The 21834-nt window shown below is 47.0% G+C and overlaps 1 protein-coding gene across 3 annotated transcripts in view; it reads left to right on the forward strand.

Moving 5' to 3' along the window:
• Positions 1 to 17957: 17957 nt before the first annotated feature.
• Positions 17958 to 21834, forward strand: part of EFNB1 (ephrin B1) — a 68614-nt gene continuing 64737 nt past the window's right edge. The window contains exon 1 of one of the 3 annotated variants that reach the window (XM_053374185.1): positions 17958 to 18377. In XM_053374185.1, coding sequence (XP_053230160.1) covers positions 18232 to 18377 — 146 coding nt within the window. In that variant the 5' untranslated portion in view covers positions 17958 to 18231. The remainder of the gene's footprint in view (positions 18378 to 21834) is intronic. The other 2 variants (XM_053374183.1, XM_053374184.1) reach the window with 2 other exon arrangements.

Consider the following 21834-nt stretch of genomic DNA (forward strand, 5'->3'; position numbering starts at 1 on the left):
TCTGTTATATAAAAAATTGTTCAATAAAAATATTATAAAAAAAAAAAATACAGTTAGAAGATGAGGAGAGGTTATGGAATGAAGGTTTTAACTTCACAGCATGCAGTACACGTAAAGAAAATGTTATGAAAATGATGTATAGGTGGTATTTAACACCAGTTAAACTGGCCAAAATATATAGAACAAAAAATGGATGTTGGAAATGTAAGGAAAAGGAAGGTACTCTTTACCATATGTGGTGGACATGTAAAGAGGTAAAAGCTTTCTGGGAAATGATATATAATGAGTTAAAGAAAATGTTTAAAAACAAACTTTGTTAAAAAAACCAGAAGCGTTTTTATTAGGTATAGTGGGTAGAGAGATACTGAGACAAGATAAAAAATTGTTCTTATATGCAACAACTGCAGCAAAAATTTTGTTAGCCCAAAGATGGAAACAACAGGAGTTACCAACAAAAGAAGAGTGGCAGATGAAAATGATGGACTTTGCAGAACTGGCGACACTGACGGGAAGAATCCGGAACCAACGAGGTTAAACATTCCAAAACGACTGGAACAAATTTATATTATGTTTGAAAGACAACTGTAAGCAATTAACATCATTAGCAGGGTTATCTGAAGATCTGTAAGGTGAAATTGCTGCGTATTCAGGTTGAGTAATATAATATTCTAGGTAATTATATAACAAGGATAGGAAACAAAGCGAAATGTAAAGATGTAAAGTTTAATCTTGTAAACCATCAGATGGGAGGGCGGGAGGTTGTTAGGCTCAGTCGAGCCAAAGAGATAAAACAAGAGGGTACGATGTTACGTAATGTGAGTATATGTAAAACCAATAAAAATTATTTATATATATAAAAAAAGAACTGGACCCAGTATTCCAGGTTCTATGACTTCCTTTGACCAGGACACTAGACTTCTGTTGGTGCAGCCTAGAATAGCATTAGCTCCCCCCTTCCCCCCCCCACTGCTTCTGCATCACACTGCTGACTCATGTTCAGCTTGTGTTCCATCAAGACCCCTAGATCCTTTTCACATGTACTATAAGCAAGCCAGTTATCCCCCATCTTATATTTCTGCAGCTGGTTCTTCCTGCCCAAGTGCAGAACTTCACATCTGTCCCACGTGAAGTTCATTTTCTTAGTTTGGGCCTAGTTTTCCAATTTGTTAAAGTCATTTTAAATCACAATTTTGTCTTCTGCGGCATTAGGTAGCCCTTCCAGTTTGGTGTCATCTGCAAATTTTATTATCACCCCCTCAATTCATTCATCCAAGTTGTTCATAAATATGTTGAACAACTACAGGCCAGAACAACACCCTGCAGCACCACACTTGTCCCCTTTTCGCCAAGATAACGAGGAACCATTAGTGAGCCTTCTTTAGGTTTAGTCTGTCAACCTGCTACAAATTCACCCAACAGTTACCATATTCAGCTTCTCTGGAAAAAATATCATGGGAGACTTTGTCAAAAGCCTTACTGAAATCAAGTTACACTATGTCCATAGCAAGTTAGTAACTCTATCAGAAAAAGAAATGAGATTCACCAGGAATAACTTGTTTTTGAGAAACCCATGTTGGGTCTTAGTAATCACAGCATCCTTTTCTAAACTCTCAAAGATTGACTGTATAAATGTCAAGCTCACCAACTGATTGTTCCTTGAGTCTTCTTCTCCCACCCCTTTTTGAAGATGGGGACAACATTTGCCTGCCTCCAGTCTGCAGGGACCTCATCTGTTCTCCAAGAATTCTCAAAGATTATATACAGAGGCTCTGAGATTACATCCACAAGCTCCTTTAGTACCCATGGGTGCAGCTCCTCAGGCCCCCATCAGATTTTAATCCATTTAAAGTAGCTAGCTGTTCCTTTACCACCTCTTTTCCTATCTGAGGCTGCAGCTCCGTCCTGGCATTGTTTATTCTGTGATGACCAGGTTGGACAATGCTTTCCTTTTGGGTGAAGACAATTGCTATATAAACTATTAATTGCTGTCCAAAATGAATGTTAATTGAATATTGTTAGGAGTTTGTTGTGGGGGGGGGGGCAGACTTCCAAAAAAGAAAAAAAGGTCGCTGTCTTTGTCAGCACAAAGGAAACACATGAGCAGATCACTAATATCTGCTGAAACAGAGGTCAGGGGATTGAACCTCAAACCTCTGAGGAAACCTGAGGGAAATGACCTTTGTAGTGATGCAGGATGCAACCTCTGAGCTTCCAAAGGTTTGGGGGATGTTTGTCCATCAAGTCAGAACCTGGCTGCCACTGAAGATAATTAAACAGAGGTTGGGTGGCTACCTGTCAGGGATTCTTTAGCTGTGGTTCCTGCATCGCAGGGGGTTGGACTAGATGACCCTCGGGGTTCCTTCCAGCTGTAGAATTACAATGGTACCTCGGGTTAAGAACTTAATTTGTTCTGGAGGTCCGTTCTTAACCTGAAACTGTTCTTAACCTGAAGCACCACTTTAGCTAATGGGGCCTCCCGCTGCTGCTGCCGAGCGATTTCTGTTCTCATCCTGAAGCAAAGTTCTTAACTTGAGGTACTATTTCTGGGTTAGCAGAGTCTGTAACCTGAAGCGCCTGTAACCCGAGGTACCACTGTATTTGGAAAAGAGTAAGGTCATGGGCATCTGCCTCTAGCACCTGTGGTAACACCATCCTACCCCCCCCCCGACAATTAAACACTGGAGAATTGTCAGAAATGCTTCCATGCGCCCCTCTCCCGCATTTTATCTGGTATTAGGTTTCAAATTCTCCAGCTCCTTACAAGTCATGAGAGTTGTGTTTATCTAGCCTGAGGCCACAGCAGGGTGGATCATGGAATCAGAGAACTGAAGACTTGGAAGGGATCCTCAAGGGTCATCTAGCCCAACCCCCTGCAATGCAGGAATCACAGCTAAAGAGTCCCTGACAGATGACCATCCAATCTCTGTTCAAAAACTTCCAATGCAGGAGAGTCTGCGACTGTCTGTTCCACTTCTGAACAGCTCTTACCATCAGAAAACTCTTCCAGATGTTTAGTCAGCATCTCCTTTTTTGCCGTCTGAATCCTTTGGAAGAGTTATTAACCTGTGCATGGGCTATTAAGCCTGGTCTATGCTGTTATAATGAACCCCAAACTGGCACAGACTAGGGGACAGGGCTACATGATCCTTCCGGGTCCCTTCCTTACCTACAGTTCTCTGATTCTATTAAAAACAGTCCCCACTTTCGCAGCCTGTCTCACATCTCCTTTCCCTTCCCTCACTGTGAACCTTTTCCTGATGCCTCCCCAGCAAAAAGATAAGAGGCAGTTAAATTTATCTTCAAAGATCCCCCTCCCTGACCTGCATCTCAAAAAAATGTGGGTCTTTAACCCCCTGCCCGCTGCCTCCTTCCTCTGCGTATAAATCTTGTCCTTATCGCACCCTGCAAAGAAAAAAATGGGAACGAGGGTGGGGAAGGGAGAACCAGTGGGAGGAAATGCAGCAGGATTTTCTGAGCCAAAGAAAATTTCTGGTTTGTATTAAGGAGGAAGGATGAAAGAGTGCAAAGGGCCCCATGGAGAGCATAAATTAGGCAGGATGGGCCACGGGAGAAGATTTACAGGAAGGTCCTCCCCACTCTTGGAGAAACAACAATGAGACGCACACACAAAAATCCTGCAGTCACAGCCAGGAAGGCACCAAACTGGGCCTTAAAGAATTGTAGAGCTGGGAGGGACATCAGGGGTCATCTAGCCCAACCCCTTTCAATACACGAATCACAACTAAATTCAGGAATCACCACTAGCTTGTCTCCTTCACACAGGCGTCACTACCTTGCAAGAATGCTGGCTGGATGCAGAAGGTGTTGTTAGGGAAGGGATTTAGAATAAATCTGCCAATATCATCGCGCAATTATAGAAATCTATGGCATGGCTGCATTTGGAATATACTGCGTACAGTTCTGCTCACCTCACCTGAAAAAAAGAGGTTGCAGAGTTGGAAAGGGTTCACAAAAGGGCAAGCAAAACGACCACCTTCCAAGGTAGTCCCTTCCACCGTCAGAAAGCTCTTCCTAATGTTTAGTGGTAATCTCCTTTCTTGTCTTTTCAGCCTGCTGGTTCATGCCCTTCCCTCTGGAGCAACAGAAAACTAGCTTGCTCAACTTCCCTGTAGCAGCCCTATAGGTATTTTATAGAATCATAGAGTTGGAAGGGCCCCCCAAGGATCATCTAGCTCAACCCCCTGCAATGCAGCAATCACAGCGAAAGAATCCCTGACAGATGATGGCCATCGGACTTCTGTTTCAAAGAAAAGAAAACTGAGTCTGCCACCTTCCAGCTGAATGGCTCAGGAAGTTGTTCCTAATGTTTAGTCAGAACCTCCTTCCTTGCAACTTGGATCATCAGTTCAGCATTGAACTGAGCCATGACTGGGCTGAGTTGCATTAATTATTCTAACATTCTTTGCTGCATTTACCTATTATTGTGTTTTATATTGCGGCAGAGACACAACATATGTGTTCCCTCCTTCAGTGTTACCAGGATTACTGTGAGCTGTATTGAGCTCAACATTTGCTGTTGGAAATGCAGAACACATATCAAAATCAAATCAAATCAAATCAAAATTAACACTTCTGGATGCGAGTCTTGGCAGATATATGCAATGTGTGGAAACAGTACAATTTTTGCAGTTATGGTGACATTTTTCATGCACCCCAGTTTTTCCTTTCTTTCAGCTCATTTGCTGTGGTTGCATTCCTTTTGTGAAGGTACACCAGTCATTTATACTTTCTATATTTTCCTGCACTGTAGAAGTTAGGAGTAGATGGCCCTTGGGGTCCCTCCCAGCTCTACCAGTCTAGGATTCTATTATTCTTTATATCCTCTGTCCACCAAAATGTGATTCGCCATTTCTTCCCCATTGTTTCTTTTTTTCTCTTCTAAACTATGTGTCAAATTAATAAAGTTTTTTTAAATAAAAATATACTACTAATAAAAACTGACTCTACCCAAAATTGCTCCCCAGTAGGTTTCTAAGGGAAGAGGCAACGCTGCAGCTTTAGTTTAGATTCTGATTCTCTGCATTCTTGCCCAGACTGCAACGATGGCATCTTCTCTGGGTTATCAGTACCTGGGTTGGTAGGACCTTGGTGAGTTTGCATATGAGGCCAGAGGTCACCTTATCTCTTGATTATTTTAAATCCAGCCTCTCTGTTAGGATTCTCCAGGGCCTTGACCCCAAGCAGAACAGCACCTAGTGCTCCTTGACTCAGTCATTCCCCTTTCCAGACAGGTACACGAAGAAACAAGAAACTAATAAGATTCTTGCTGGGTCAGGCCAAAGGACACCCAGTCTTGCTCAGCATCCTGTTCTCTCAGTTGTCCACTAGATGCCTCAATCAGAAACCAATAAGCAGGACCTGAGTGCAAACTTCACTCACACTCACATTTTCTTTTATTGTGGAGAACCCTACTTGGCAATCCCCCCCCAAATCATCCATGCAATCATTGTTCAGCCTGGGGGGTTCAGGGAGGATAAGGAGGTCGGGGAAGGGGTTAGCACTCCCCAGCTCTGTGTCCAATTTCCTCCAATCCCCTGCTTTATTTGTTAAGGAAATGTTGATCCTGCCCTCTGTCATTCTTGACCCCAGGTCAAGAATGACAATGCATATCAGTATACTAATGCCAGAAGTTAGAGATAATCTCAATACCCAATAAAGTGCTCAAGAGCTTGGAAAAATAAATAGTGCTACAGAAGTTGGGTGCCACCCCCAGTCTCTGCTGAGTGGTAACAAGATTCCAGGGGGTTCCAGGAACTCACCCAGGGTCTGTGTTCCTTTGGAGAATTGAGACATGGCAGAGACTGTTGTAACTTTGAGAAATACGGTTTATTCACCTAGTCACACCTTCAGTCTGCAATGGAGGGCGTCCAGATCTTATGGTATGGTCATCTCAAGCAGAACTTGTCCCCACAGCAGTGCAGCCCTGAAGTCCAAGGCATCCTTCCCAGCCAGCCTTCAGCCAGCCTGCCCAAGATGGATCCCAGTCTTTCTTCTCTCCCTTCTTCTTCCCAGCACACCTTGCCCCAAAGACTCTCTTTTCCTGTCACCTCAAAAGCATACCCCATCACCATGGCAACCTCTGTCTGCCTAGGCCCAAGATTCCTCTTTGATAGGCCATCAACGCCTTTTAACACCTCTGTTCCAGGTGTGGCCCTGGCTTGGCCTGCCGTTTTCCCTTCAAATAATCCAAATAATCGAAAACCTACCATTTATTAATTTCTAGGATTTAGGGGAGGGTCCCCCTCCATTCTATAGCATCATGTTTTAAGCTGATGTCAAAGGGCACCTGTGTAGCCCTGGCCAAACATATGGAGGGAGAGCATCCCACCTCTAGGGCACCAGGCCACTCTAGGGCACTGTGCAAGGCAATTCTTGGGATTCCATGGAACACACCAACCCTGCAGGCAGGACACTGAGATGGGTCCCTTCTAACACTAGACCTGGTGGGCATTCAGTGAAGCTGAATGTTGGAGGAATCAGGACAGATAAAATGAAGTACTTCTTCACACAGCACACAGTTAAACTGTAGAACTCACTGCCGCAGGAGGCAGTGATGGGAGGACAAGAGGGCCATCAGTAAATGATGATTATACTCTGCCTCCCTGGTTGCAGGCAGCAACATTGCTGAATACCAATTGCTGGGAACCGTCAGAAGGCAAAGGGCTCTTGTGCTTGGGTCCTGCTTGCTGGATTCTCTATAAGGCACCTGGTTAGCCAACAGGATGTCCTTGTCCTGATCCAGCTGGGCTCTTTGTGCATTCTTCTGTTCTTAGCAGGTAGGCCGTTGGTGACAGAGAATTGGTAAAACAAGTGTCCCATCTTGCAGGCTGGAAGCCTGAAGACACAGCCTTCTGTTTGCACAGCTGAGGAGGTGGCTGCGCCAAGAAGCCTCCCGGGTGGACAAGGAGGTCTGGGGTGAGGCAAGCATTTTGGGGACAGACCTGCCAAATTAAACTCCTGCTCAGCATTGCTTGCTGGGTGGTCTTATGGACACATCTTTCTTTCCTTTCTTCTGCCTGTTTCTTTCTTTTTCTCTTCTTCTTTTTTCTTTTTCTCTCCTCTTCATTTTATTCTTTTTCTTTATTAGACTCCAGAGATTGTACACTGTTGGGCTGGTGACTGAGAGCAGCCACCAGGACTATGTAACACTAGTCCTAAAGGATGTACACTGGCTGTTTGTATGTTTCTGAGTGCAATTCAAAGTGTTGGTGCTGACCTTTAAAGCCCCAAACAGCCTCGGCCCTGGATACCTCCATCATTCAGCCTGGACACTGAGATCCAGCTCCGAGGGCCTTCTGGCAGTTCCCTCATTGTGAGAGGTAAAGTTACAGGGAACCAGGCAGAGGGCCTTCTCAGTTGTGGTGCCCATCCTGTGGAATGCCCTCCTGTCAGATGTCAAGGAAATAAACATCTGTTTGACTTTTAGAAGACACCTGAAAGCAGCTCTGTTTAGGGAAGCTTTTAATGTTTGATATTTTATTGTGTTTTTAATATTCTGTCAGGAGCCACCCAGAGTGGCTGGGGCAACCCAGTCAGATGGGCGTTATACAAACAATAAACTGATGATGATGATATGGTTGATGGAGGGATCCTGGTGGGGAGCAGGGAAAAGTTGGTCTCCCAGGGTGAGAGGCTGGGAGGAGAAAGAAAAGGTCCAATAGCCAAAGCAGCTAGCCATGTCCTGTTTAACTCTGGCCCAGTAAACCAGCCTTGTTTATAGACTACAGTGGTACTATGTGGTTAAGTACTTAATTTGTTCCGGAGGTCCCTTCTTAACCTGAAACTGTTCTTAACCTGAAGCACCACTTTAGCTAATGGGGCCTCCTGCTGCTGCTGCGCCGCCGCCGCACGATTTCTGTTCTCATCCTGAAGCAAAGTTCTTAACCTGACGCACTATTTCTGGGTTAGCGGAGTCTGCAACCTGAAGCATATGTAACCTGAAGCGTATGTAACCTGAGGTACCACTGTACTTGGCTGAGTTTTGACAGCAGAATTTCTTTCTTTTTTTAAAAAATTAAGCAGTGCCATTTGCATACTCTCCAACATTCCTCAGATGAAAATAGGGACAATATCCAACCTCCAGAGACATGCCCATCCTGGTACTTAAGCATCAACAAAGATGAGTGAGAAGAAAGTGGTTTGCTGCGCACATGCGGCTCCTCAGTGCAATTGCAGGGAGACGAGATGATGACCTTCGGTTCTTCCTTGCATGCCTGCCTAGACACTACCTGCTCATTCCTGGCCCAGACCATGAAGAAAGTTTCTTCTGGCTGAGGCACTGCTTCAGAAAGTCTGCCCCTGCGACATGCAGCTCCTCCTCCCTCTCTCTCTTTTGCAAGCAATTGTCAAGTGACATCCCAAGCCCCGCTGAGCAGTGGATGGGACAGGACTGGGAATTGTTCACAGGAAAAGTCCCCAGAAGGGTGGCCAGCTCCACGAACAATCCTTAAGGTGGAAGGACTTTTGTTGGGGAATCTTAAAAGCACAGAGGGTGGGGAGCAAGCTCTTTTGATGTTCTTGTGGAACCTCCAGGCCCAGAGGAAGTCTATCTCAATTCCTAGGTTCTCAAAGCCATGTGAGAACAGGGTGCTGGATTGGATGGGCCCTTGGCCTGATCCAGTAGGGCTCCTATGTTCTGAGAGCCCCACCTCTCCCAGGGCTGCCGCTGCCCTTTTTACCACAGGCCTGGGAGTTGGAAAGGAAGCCTCCGCTCTTTGCCTCTTTGTTCCCTGAGTGACAGGCCCCTCCTGATGCCGACACCCTTTCTCACAGCAACACCCCACAACATTCCTGTCTTCCCGCCTGCGGTCGCCAGGAGGGCCCCCCCTCCTTGCTCCACCCTATAGGCAGCTTTGAAGCGGTTCCAGCTCCCAGGCTTGGATCCTGTTCCCAGGCACCTGGAGTGGCAGTCCCTGGGCCTGGAGGGGAGGGCTTGGCATGGCAGGTTGCTTGCTGGGACAGACCCCCCCCATGAGTTTCTGCATGCAGCAGTTGCATGCACGCACCTGACTCCCTCCACTCACGCAATCTGTTAGAACTGAGCACATGGGCGTAGCCAGGGGGTATAAATCAAGTAAATAAATAAAAACACTTAACTAACTGACCAATTGCATCACAGATAACTTGGTTCTGCCCCCCATCATAAAGCCTCCCCCCAAAAACAAAAGCCTGGCTATGCCCATGACTGAGTATGGGATCATCCAGAAAGGAAAATTGATGGAGGAGAGGGCTATTGATGACTGGACAGCTATGCTCTGCCTCCACAGTTGGAAGCAGTGAATGCTTCTGAACACCAGCAGCTGGAAAATGCTTTTGTGCCCCAATCCTGATCGTGGGTTTCCCTTTGGGGCATTTGCTTGGCCACTGTGAGAACAGGATTTTGGATTACATGAGGCACTGGTCTGATCCAGCAAGGTTCTTCTTATGTTATTTCCTAAGCTGCAGGGTTGTATCCTGGCACAATGTTGTTCAACATCTCTATAAATGACTTGATTGAAGGAACTGAGGGGATGCTCAACAAATCCGCAGATGGCACCAAACTGGGAGGGGGAGCTAATGAGCCTGAAGACAGAATTGGGATTCAATTTGACCTTACTAGAACGGAGGACCACGCCCAAACTCACCAAATGAACAGTTTAGGTAGTCGGGATGTTTAGCCTGGAGAAGAGGAGACTGAGAGGTGACATGATAGCGATCTTCAGATATCTGAAGGGCTGCCACATGAAAGGAAAACCTGTCAGGAATTCTTTAGCTGTGACTCCTGCGTTGCCAATTATGCTCTGTCAGAAGAGGTTGGAGGGGAAACTGCCTGGGCGTCCCTTTGACTGTCAGCCTAGAGGGTTCATATCAGGTTAAATCTTCTTCTGATGTGCTCCCGTTTGGCTCAGGTCCCAAAGACATGTGGGTAGGTGGGGGGGGGGACTTGTGTGTCATTTTCAATTAGAGTGTTTTCTTTTTTTCTTTTTCCAAATTAGCTGATGCAGAATTTGGCGGCCAGGTTGCTCACCAGGGCAAGATGGTTTGAACATATTACACCAATCCTGGCCTGATTGCACCGGGTGCCAATTAGTTTCAAGTGCTGCTTTTGACCTATAAAGCCTTAAATGGCTCAGGACCGCAATACCACTGGGACAGTCTAGAGGTGGCATCATGCTTGTGGAATGCTCTCTCATGTGTGTTGTTTCCCATTGGTGTTGTGGCAGGAGCACTCGCCCTTCTTCTGATGGGAAATGCTCTATCAGGGTGAGGGGAGGCAAGAAAATGGGGGTCGATGAGGGACAGTTGTTGGGAGAGTGAGAAATGTCCTTATTTTCACCTGAGGAATGCTGGAGGGTATGTTTCCAGCAACTGGTATCCAGAAGCCTCTGACCATGGAGGCAGACAAGATCCATCCTGGCTAGTAGCCAGTAATAGCCCTCTCCTCCTCCATGAGGTCTGGGTCCATGAATTTGTCCAATCCTCTTTTAAAGCCATCTAAGCTGGTGGCCACCACTGCCTCCTGTGGAAGGGAATTCCATAGATTACCATATTTTTTGCTCTATAAGATGCACTTTTTCCCTCCTAAAAAGTAAGGGGAAATGTGTGTGCATCTTATAGAGCGAATGCAGGCTGCGCTGCTATCCCAGAAGCCAGAACAGTGAGAGGGATCGCTGTGCAGCTCTCCCTCTTGCTGTTCTAGCTTCTGGCTTAGCCCCTCAGTCCCTTCCCCCCAGTGGCGTCGCGTGGGGGGTGCAGGGGGGGCCGGGCGCACCGCGCGCAACATCTGGGGGTTAGGGTTAGGGGGCGCAAATCCACGGGTTAGGGGGCACAAATCCAGGGGTTAGGGGACGCAAATTACTTGCCTTGCCCCGGGTGCTGACAACCCACGCTACGCCACTGCTTCCCCCACCTCCCGGAAAAGCCCCCAAGAGCCGCGCTCCCTTTAAAGAGCCGCACAGAGCATGTGTGTGGCTCTTGGGGGCTTTTCCCTGAGGAGGGAGAAGGGCAGCTGGTCAGTGATGGACTGCCGTTCTTCCTCCTCGGGGAAAAGCCCGCAAGCACCGCACACACGCTCCACTCACCTCGTGAAAGGGAGCGCTGAGCAGAGCCTGTGATGCATACAGGCTCTGCTCGGTGCTCTCTTTAAAGAATTTTTTTTTTCTTGCATTCCCCTTCTAAAAAATAGGTGCGTCTTATGGTCAGGTACGTCTTATGGAGCGAAAAATACGGTAACTATGCAGTGTGGGAAGAAGTATTTTCTGTTGGGAAAGAGGGAGGAAAACTGACCCCTTTCTCATTTCATAAGCTTCTATCATGGCCCCTCCCACCCATCTTTTCTCTAAACTCAAACGTCTCAAATGCTGCAGCCTTTCTTCACATGCTTCCTTGTATGGAAAATTGCTCCAGCCTCCTGAACTTTCTGGTTGCCCTTTTCTGAACTGGTTCTTTTATCCCCAACTCTTCCGTATTCTTTAGGAGGGGAGTCTTTCCCCTTCCAGCTTCCTGCCTGGATCTGGGTCTGCTGCCAGTTCTGCCTCTGTTGTTCCTTCGCCTGCCCCAACCTTATCATTACGGTTGTTGGGACCTGCCCAGGAAAAAAGAACAAAAGAGAACTCTGTCTTGCATGGGAGTGACTGGCCGGGCATGGCAGCCTGTGGTCTCTCGTCACTACCAGAAAGTATTTATATAAATATAATTTAATGAAGAACAAACAAGACTAGCCAAATATCTCAGCAATTCACAGTGTGAAAGAAAGAAAGAAAAAACAATTGAGCATGTAAAGTAACACAGCACATGGTTATGCTTTGCCTCCATGGTTGGAGGCAGCAATGCTTTGGAGTACCAGTTTCTGGAAGCCACAGGTAGGGAGAGCTTTTATTGTGTTGGATCCTGCTTGCCGGTTTCCCACTGGGGTATCTGGTTGGCCCCTGTGAGAAAGACTGGGATAGCTCCGTCAATAGAGCATGACTCTTAATCTCAGGGTTTTGGGGGTTGAGTCCCACCTTCCTGCCTTACAGAATATTGGACTAGACGTCCCTCATGGTCCCTTCCCGCTCTACAATTCTATGAATCTATGATCATAGATTCATTATAGATATGAATCTATAATCAGGATGTTGGGGTAGATGGGCCATTGGCCTGATCCACCTGATCCTCATGTTATTATTACATTCTTGTGACAGCAATGCTTCTGAATATCAGAAACCATAAGGGGGTGTGTGATTGCTCTTGTGCTACAACCCTCAATTTCCCACTGGGGCAACTGGCAGCGCATAGTGGTTAGAGTACCACAGGAGGGAAGAGTGCTTTTTTGCTCAGTTCCTGCTAGTGGGTGAGAACTGGATACAGTGGTACTTCTGGTTAAGAACTTAATTCGTTCTGGAGGTCCGTTCTTAACCTGAAACTGTTCTTAACCTGAGGTACCACTTTAGCTAATGGGGCCTCCCACTGCTGCCACACGATTTCTGTTCTCATCCTGAAGCAAAGTTCTTAACCCGAGGTACTATTTCTGGGTTGGCGGAGTCTGTAACCTGAAGTGTATGTAACCTGAGGTACCACTGTACTGGTCTTGATGGGCCATTGGCTCTGATCCAGCAGGGCTCTTCTTATGTGTTCATATTGTTATACAGAGATGCCGTAGATCCCAAAGGGGCCACGGTGGAGCTTTCAGGCCAGGCCTCCCCTCACTGAGAACCTTCCTTTCCTAAACCCTGGATAGCCCTGATCCTGCTTGGCCAAAATGCTGCAACGCTACAGAGGTGGTTGGTGATTCCTGCATTGCAAAATGCTGGACTAGAGGACCCTCGAGGTTCCTTCCAACCCTACAATTCTGTGATTCTATGATTCATTGCAGGTTTTTAAGCTAAGGTTGGATGGCCATTCACCAGAGATTCATTCGCTGTGATTTCTTCATTGCAGGGTGTTGGCCTGTTAGCCCTTGGGGCTACCTCTCAACCCTACAATTTTTGGATTCTATGACTACTATGGGGGGGGGGAGCCCATTACATAATCCTGCTGCCTTCTCTGGTCCTCCAGACTCAGCTGCTACATATCGGCCCCGTGACAGAGTTGTGGGAATCCTAGCGCATATGAGGTTTCTGCAAATGCAGCCCCCACAGATGTTTATTGGGGAGGGAGAAGATCAGACCAGCATCGAAGGAACTTAGGTGTTTCCCCCTCCCCCTTTTTTTATCTTGGATGTTTATGAGGTGGCCAGACCTTGCCTGGTCTGTTTGAACTTGTTGTGAAGCCTGGCTGGGTTTTATGACTTGCTTCCCGAAATGTTTGACGTTGGCAAGGCTGGGCCTGTCTGGGTCGCTCTGAGCCAGTCTCTGTACTGAGGATCCCAGAGTGGGGGCGGGCGGACAGATTGGCTAATGGATGGATGGGGGGCCAGCGAGGTGCCTTTGAGTCCTCCTAGGCTGTGTGCACAAAGAGATAGAATCAAAGTATTGTGGAGTTGGAAGGACCCCCCTAGCACAACCCCTGAAATCCAGCACAACCCCTGAAATCCAGGCATCACAGCTGAAGAACCCCTGACAGGTGTCTATCTGGCCTCTGTTTCAAAACCTCCAAGGAAGGAAAGCCCACCACTTTCCAAAGATGTATGTCTTACTCTCAGATAGATTTTACTGCCAATTCTTCCCGATATTTAGTTGGAATCTCCCTTCTTGTAACTTGAATCCATTGGTTTGAGTCCTAGCCCCCGGAGCAGGAGAAAATAAACTTGCTCCATCCTTGTTTGTTTATTTGTTATATGCTCCTTGATTGCAACAACAACAACAACCCTCTGAGCAGGTTACAAAAGATAAGACAAATAAAATCCAGAAAGATCCACAACCCTACTTTAAAACATACAAAAGTTAAAATACTAAAACAGGTTAAAATTGCTTCAACTTCCTAAGCATCTGGGAATGTTTTTAGCCTGCACCAAAAAGAGTGCAGGTAAGGCACCTGCTTGATATTGAGGAGTAGAGATGGCCTCCTCTGGGAGCCAGGCAGCCATGCATCTCAACACCAGTTGCTGGAAGCCACTGGATGGGAGAGGGCTCTTATGCTCAGATCCTGCTTGTGTGTTTCCCATTGGAGCATCTGGTTGACCCCTGTGAGATCAAGATGCTGGGCGAGATGGGCCATTGCCCTGTTCCAGGAGGCTCTTCTGAGGTCACAGAATCTGGCGATTTTACTCTTATCCAAATGATGGATGTATATATAGGATTACCCAATCAGCTTTTCATCCATTTTATCACCTCCATCCCAGGGTGGAAGACTTCTCAACTCCTGGCAGCTCAGTCCCATCCATTGACTTCAATGTTTCTACTCTGAGTAGGATTAGCATTGGACACATCCCCTTTGACTGTTATTTAATTATTTGGTTATGTATTATTTAGTTATTTTTCTTATTTATTGCTTACATACTATTAACTTACTAGTAAATAAGTAAGTAAATAAGTAATCGTAAGTCAATAGTAAGTACCGGTAAGTAAGCAAGTAAATAAATAAATAGTAAGGAAGTAAATAAATAGTAAGGAAGTAAATATTAAGGAAGCATTGCTATTTATTTACTTACTATTTACTTACAATTACTTATTTACTTACTTACTATTGATTTACTAAGTACAAGGCTAGCATGGGACGTTGCATTCACCAGAATAAATGGTAAAGCAGGTTATCTGGATATTTGTGATGAGATGCAGACAGTGGAGGGTACCATCACAAGAAACGAGAAAGCAAGAGGTGTGATGCACACAACTTAAAAGATATACAGAAACATAAACCTATACCTGAAACCATCACAGACACAAACAGCACCAAGAATAAAAAAGTCTGTATTACATAGATTCCTGCATGGACTAGATGGTTCTTGGGGTGCCTTTCAACAATTCTATGATTCTACATCAAGAAACATGGTCAACCAATTTTTAGATGTTGCTTATCGCTAATTTTTCAAGAAGTTTGTGGAAGAGACATATGGCAATAATCTTTTTCTAATGTATTCAATAATTCACTTATTTTGCTATACGGGAGGGAATTGGGGCAGGGTGTGTATTACCCCGGCGCTTTTAAACTGTAGTTTTTATAAGATGTTACAAACTTGTATCTTTTTACCATTACAAGAAATAGATACAAACAAAGGGAGAAAAAAGTGGCTGCCTTTGTTTTTTCTTTCAAAAAATGAGTGTACCAGGCAAGCTTTTCATGTCATGATTTCCCCTATATTCTTTGGAGCAATCAATAGACATGCGGCAGCAAGAAGGTAATTTGACAAGTATTTTTGTTTTATATATTGATTCTTTCCATGGTTTTTATGAATGACTCACCTGAAGGGGGAGCAGGAGTGAAGCCAGCAGTGGCTGTTCCTGGCCACGAGAGGGAGGTATTGGTTCATTTTTGAAGAGTGCCATTGGCTTCCCTTTCGATAATCCCACTAACAAGAATTTTTTTTGGGGGGGGGATGAATTTCTAGACCCACTTTAAATGGGACATCCCTGATACAAATGTAAGCAACAAGGCACTGAAAATCTTCATTTTTACATGTTAAAATTGCCCTCAAAAAGGTTATTCACTGAAGAAAAACACAATTCAGGGCTTCAGAGTAGTGTAGTTCTGCAGGGGAGAAGCCATTCTGTAGGAGGACAGTGTGGTGCAGTGGTTAGAGTGTCGGACTAGGACCTGGGAGAGACCGGGGTTCAAATTGTCACTTGGCAATGAAGCTCACTGGGCGACCTTGGGCCAGATACTCACTCTCAGCCTCTCCTACCTCACAGAACTGTTGTGGGGATTGAATGAGGAGGGAAAAGACCACATACACCCTTTCACAGAAATAGCGCAAATTAAATGCAATAAAATAAAATAAATAAGAATACAAACCTCAAATGTAAAAAACTAGAGTAAAGAGGTGCTATTATAAAGGTGCTAAATGAAGGCAGGATGGAAATGCAATAAACAAGCAAGCTTGCTTGGAAAGAGGCAAAATCCAAAATTTAAGGGAATGCGGGTCTGGAACAGGCACCCCCCCAATTTCACCACTGAATTTGATCAGTACTGTGTATGTATAATCCAGGTTGTTCCAGGCATGGAAAGGATTTTTTTTTTCAGGCTTCCCCCCTCATTGGGAGTCTCCTTGCAAAGAGAAAAAAGGCAGCTCAGGTTTTGTCCAAGCAGAGGCCTCTGTGGACTACAGGTCACGACATCTGGTTGGGTGGACACCTGTCAGGGAGTCTTTAGTTGTGATTCCTGCATTGAAGGGGTTGTATCAGATGACCCTTGTGGGTCCCTCCCAAGCTGACAAGTTTATGATTCTATGCTGTGTGATCTGGACTGGCAAACTTGGGACATCCAAGGGGTGGTGGTGGTGGGAATGTAGAGGAGGGAGGGACATGTTGTACCAAGAGACCTGGCCAGGTGGGCAGAGGGCTGCATCTGAACCCCAGCTCACCCCTAAAAACGTGATTATGAATAAAGTGGAGTCAGTGTGTTCTAGCCAGGTGGGAGCAGAGCAGGCTTCTTGTCTCTTCAGGAAAGCTTCCTGAAAGGAACCAGGTGAGCTGTGATTCCTGCATTGCAGAGGGATGGGTTACATGACACCTGTGGGGGTCCCTCCCAACCGTACCATTCTATGACTCTAGGCCCATTTGGAAGAGGCAGACAGACAGACCACCTTTTTCAGGAGGCCCTGAGCTCAATCTCTCCCCCCCAGACCATCTTCAGGTGGGCCTGGGCCTGCGCCCCTTACCTCTGAAGCCTTGGACAGCCCCCAGGTAGCAAAGGCTACTCAAGGGAGGGGAAAAGAAAGAAGCAGGGAGTACGAGCCCCCCTTCCCTAAAGCAGGAAAGTCTCCACTCTGGCCTGGCAGGCTGCAACATCTGTCGAAGCACCTTGGTGCCGCCGCCAGCCTACCTTGCAGGGCAAGCGTGAGGGAAGCCGAGGAAATGTTTCCTCCTTTATGGTTGGAAGTTGTTTTATTTTTTTTAAAAAAATTATTGTGTTTTAATGCTGCAGTCTCCTCTGGGACCAAGGGACGCGGGTGGCGCTGTGGGTAAAACCTCAGCGCCTAGGGCTTGCCGATCGCATGGTTGGCGGTTCGAATCCCCGCGGCGGGGTGAGCTCCCGTCTTTCGGTCCCAGCTCCTGCCCACCTAGCAGTTCGAAAGCACCCCCAAGTGCAAGTAGATAAATAGGTACCGCTTTATAGCGGGAAGGTAAACGGCGTTTTTGTGTGCTGCGCTGGTGCTGGCTTGCCAAAACAGCTTCGTCACGCTGGCCACGTGACCCGGAAGTGTCTCCGGACAGCGCTGGCCCCTGGCCTCTTAAGTGAGATGAGCGCATAACCCTAGAGTCCGTATGGATAGGGGTACCTTTACCTCTGGGACCATGACAGTGAAGGGTGGGCAGTAAATAAATTAACAATACATCAATACTATACGAAATCTTTTAAACATTTTATCAATATTAATATATTCACAAATGCTTAGTATAGACACTATTATTGCTTAATAAATAACAATATATTGACACCAATAAAAACGATATCAAAATTAATTAGTATTGTTATATTAATCCCAATGACATAATACCACTAATAAATTATTAACAGTAATAATGATATTAAAGCTCGGCTGCCTCCCTTCCCGTTATCCTGTGAGATAACGGGTCAAGCTCCTGTGAGAGCAGCAGCAGCTGTCAGGACTCGGAGTAGGAATAGGTCTCCTCGTGAGCCGGCCCGTGCAGCGCGCGAGTCAGCGCCGACGCGGCAGAAGCTGTGGCAGCAGCAGCAGGCGCGGGATCGGTCCCCGGGAGCGTCTGCCGCGGCCGCGGCTCCCCGAGCTGGGCGTGGACTCCGGCTCCTCCCGCCTTCTCCTGCAGCCGTCACTCACGGCAGGACCCGTTCTCCGCCGCGCCGCCATTGGCCGACGCACGGGGGCTGTCCTCGGTGACCGCCTGCTCGCGGGTGTAGAGCGCGGCAAGGGCTGCGCGGCGCGCCAGTCGGGGTTTGGCGGCCGGAGAGTGCGCGGCGTTGGAGCGCAGCGAGCAGGAGGAGCAGTCCGGGAGGGATTGCTTAGCCTAGCCGGAGGAAGAGGGATCGCAGCCGGCTATAGGAGCTGCCTGAAGCCGCCGCAGGAGGCGCCGTGGAGGATCGGGGATTTACTTTTCGCTCGTGGTGTGGATTTAACAGGGGGAGTCGGAAGCGCAGGCGCCGGAAAGCCGGCGGCGGAGGCGGCGGAGGAGGAGGATGGGCCGCCCGGAGGGGACCCACGACGGCCGCCGCCTCCTCTGCCGTCGGCTGCTGCTGGGACTGCTGCTCGCCCTGTGCCGCCTGGCGCCGCCACTGCTGGCCAAGAGCCTCGAGCCCGTCGCCTGGAGCGCCGCCAACCCAAAGTACGTGCAGCCTCGACGGGGACGGAGGGCGGGCTGGGGAGGCTGCCGGCCGAGGCCGGAGCGGGGAGCACCGGCTGCATCTTCAGTCCCAACTCGGGAGCGGGTCCGTCGGGCTCTTCTGTCCAGGAATCCCTTCTGCCGGGGCTGGGTTGGACAGGGCGGGCGCTGGAGTCCCCTTCTCCCCTCCCCGCGTTGTTCCTTCGCCCTTGACCGGCCTCGGAGGGCGAAGCGGGCGCTCCCGCTCGTCTGAAAGGCGCCGGCGTGTCCCGAGTCCGGTTTCGGGTTTTTTCCCGGGGAGGAGAAAGGGCACCTGAGTGGGTGGTTTCATTTCTCTCTTAATTTTTTAACCCTCTCCCCAATTTTCATTTATTGTCTTTGGGGGAGAATGGCACTTCTTTGTTGCTGAAATAGAAAACCAAGTGAGTCCGAATTGCCTGTGTGTTCTTTAAAAATGTATTTTTAATTGATTTTCAATCGCTTAATGAGCAAACAGGAAATATCAAGGCAGCACTGTCCAGATTGTGGAAGACAAAGGAGTCTCCTGGTGTGTGTTGGAAGGGGGGGCGCCTCCTCTTTTCCATCTATTTTTTCTCTGCCAGTCGGGAGTTTCTTTCTCTTAATAGGCGACGGATTAATTCTTTCCCCTCCAAGGACTTGTCTAACTTTCACCCCTGTTAAATGCTACACTCAGGGAACCCCTTCTTCACCCATTCCTCTCCGCTTTAAAACTAGGCTTCTTGAGTTGAATGGTACCCCCAAGGGTCACCCAGTCCAACCCCCTGTGATGCAGGGGTCAAATTGGGTGACGGGTTCTTTTGTTGCAGGAAAGTGGATTTTGGCTTGGCGTATGTGTGCGTGCAGAGAGCTGAGTTGGAATGGGGCAGAGTTAAAGGTGGGGGGCATAAGTGCCACACTCTTAAGGTGTTTGAGGGTTTTCGTAAGGGACCTGCTTCCTTCCTTGGCTTCTGTTTGGGCCCTGAGCACTTCACCTGGGGGGAGTGTCATCTCAGGTTGCACCCAAACTGGATGCTGGCGCCCACTCTTGGGTGTGGCTGGGAAGGTAGTTGTTCCTGGTGAATGCTGTTGAATAGGGCACCCAAAATTGACCCACTCTGATAATGGAAATTGACCCACTGCAAATGGAATATTTCTTCCTCCCCTCGTCTGGCACCAAGCGACACCTGGGGTCAGGTTTATCCCCTGCCCCTCTGTGGTTTGTGGGGCTACCCCTAAACCTGGCTTGTCGAGAGTAGCTGAACCCCAAAACCCAGACTTTGAGTTTTTAGTGAGTCGAAGCAAAAAAGACTATTATTGGCTGCGCCCTGGAAAAACCACTGGGACACCCAGGAATAGATGGTAAACATTGGTGCCAGCATAGTGTTGATTTGTCCAGCAGGCCTTCTGCATGCCGCCTTGGCAGGCCTCTGTCTGTCAGACCCAGCTGCAGAAATGTTTGCCAGGCGTTTGCAGACACAAAGCATCACCCACTTCTCTTTACTGGGCTGTGGGGTTTCCTGAGTTTGAATTTGCAGAAAGTCTCACTAAGTGTCTGGTTTCCAGTCTTCCCGGTTCTCCTTTTCCCCATTAATTTTAACCTGAGATACCTATTGTACTAGCTTGTGCTGGGCAAGGAGGACAGGTTTTGGATTCAGCCCTTCCACTTCTCCCTCATCAAAATGCAAATTGGAACCTCCCTGGGGCAGAGACTTGTCTGTCCCCATAATACAATGTTCCATGGAGTGCCCTGCACATGGCAGCATAATGAAAAAATACTTTAATAGTGGCAAGAAGCATCCTTGGATGTAGAGAAAAGTGTGTGGGTCCTCCCTCCATGTGATATTTATTTTTTATTTATTTCATAAAAATTACACACTGCTCGATTGTAAAAGAAATAAAAATCCTCAAAATGGCTTACAAAAAAGATAACAAAATGATCACTGAGTAAAAAGGAGGACGATAGTTTAAGACTGATGAAAAGTTGAAATAACAATAAAACAGATTAAAATTCCCATCAACTTTCTAAACATCTCGAGAGGCTTGTCTATACAGTAATGTTTTCGACAGGCACCGAAAACAGGACAGCGGAGGATAGGCAGGGAGTTCCGAAGTGTAGGTGCTGCCACATTAAATCTAATAATGTAAATAATAATATATGTGGTCAGGCGGCTTGATTTCCAAAAAGCAAAGTGGTTTCCTAAAATGATCACTAAGAAAAATTACCAACAACAATGCAAGACATACAAAAAATTAAAAACTAAGTGATAATGATAGGAAGTGCATCTTTTTGCACCCACGCTAATGGAAGTTAAGTGGGGGGGGGGGGTTGGCCCAGCAACTTGGGAGCGCTTAAAAAAGCTGCGCTGTTGCTTATCTTTATATTGTTGTCAATAGCTTTGATAATGTAGCTGTATTAAATAAATAAATAACATTGTTTCTGGGTTCCTGTAAGTCCACTGTTGGGACCTCACATTTTTCCTTTTTATTAAAATAATTGCAGTGCAATTCCAGGCCTGCCTCTGTACTTGGTTTGTGCAAAAGAAATGTTAACAATGGCAGATGTTTCTTTCCAAACAGTCCTCTCAACTGCGAGAGTAAAAAAAAAAAAGTCCTCTGAGAGATGTTTAGATTCCCGGTTAGAGTGCCAATTATCCAGAGACGTTTGGAGACTGATTTCATCAGGATGTTTTGGGAGCGGCTATCCTTTATCTTATAAGCCTGTTTATCTCTTTTAGGGTGGGGGAAAAAAATCAAGGGTGAACTAACCCTCTGGAGGGCACCCCCACTTTGTCCGTCAGGGAATAAAGCCCGGAAGGTGGAGGGAAGGAGAGGTGGTGGTAGGGGTCATATTCTTTTCAAGTCACATAGTTGGGAAAGGACCCCTTTTCTCCAGCCTTCAAAATCATCATGAGCATTTATTAAATTTATTAGCTGCTACTTTTCTCTGAGCGCGACAAAAAGAATTATTCTGCATCAAGTTGTTGGAAGACATATTTAGATATCCCTGAAAAGAGGAAACTTTTTGATGAAATTGAAGACCCCCCCCAAGTGATCCAGCAGATCAGTTTTTAAGGGTGGAACTGGAATTCGTGAGCAGGATTCTGGAAGAGCCTGAAATCTTCACGCTTTCTCGTGGGGGGGGGTGTCTCTGTTGGGGAGTGGAGGGTTTCTTTTCTTTGGGGTAGGTCTGCATCTGTAGATACAGTGGTACCTCGGGTTAAGAACTTAATTCGTTCTGGAGGTCCGTTCTTAACCTGAAACTGTTCTTAATGTGAGGTACCACTTTAGCTAATAGGACCTGCCGCTGCGCCACCGCCACACGATTTCTGTTCTCATCCTGAAGCAAAGTTCTTAACCCGAGGTACTATTTCTGGGTTAGCGGAATCTGTAACCTGAAGCGTCTGTAACCCAAGGTACCACTGTACAACTGGACTGATGTGGGTCTTGGAAGTTTCGAGAC

The sequence above is a fragment of the Podarcis raffonei genome, chromosome Z (assembly GCF_027172205.1).
Source record: "Podarcis raffonei isolate rPodRaf1 chromosome Z, rPodRaf1.pri, whole genome shotgun sequence".
Classification (NCBI taxonomy): Eukaryota; Metazoa; Chordata; class Lepidosauria; order Squamata; family Lacertidae; genus Podarcis; species Podarcis raffonei.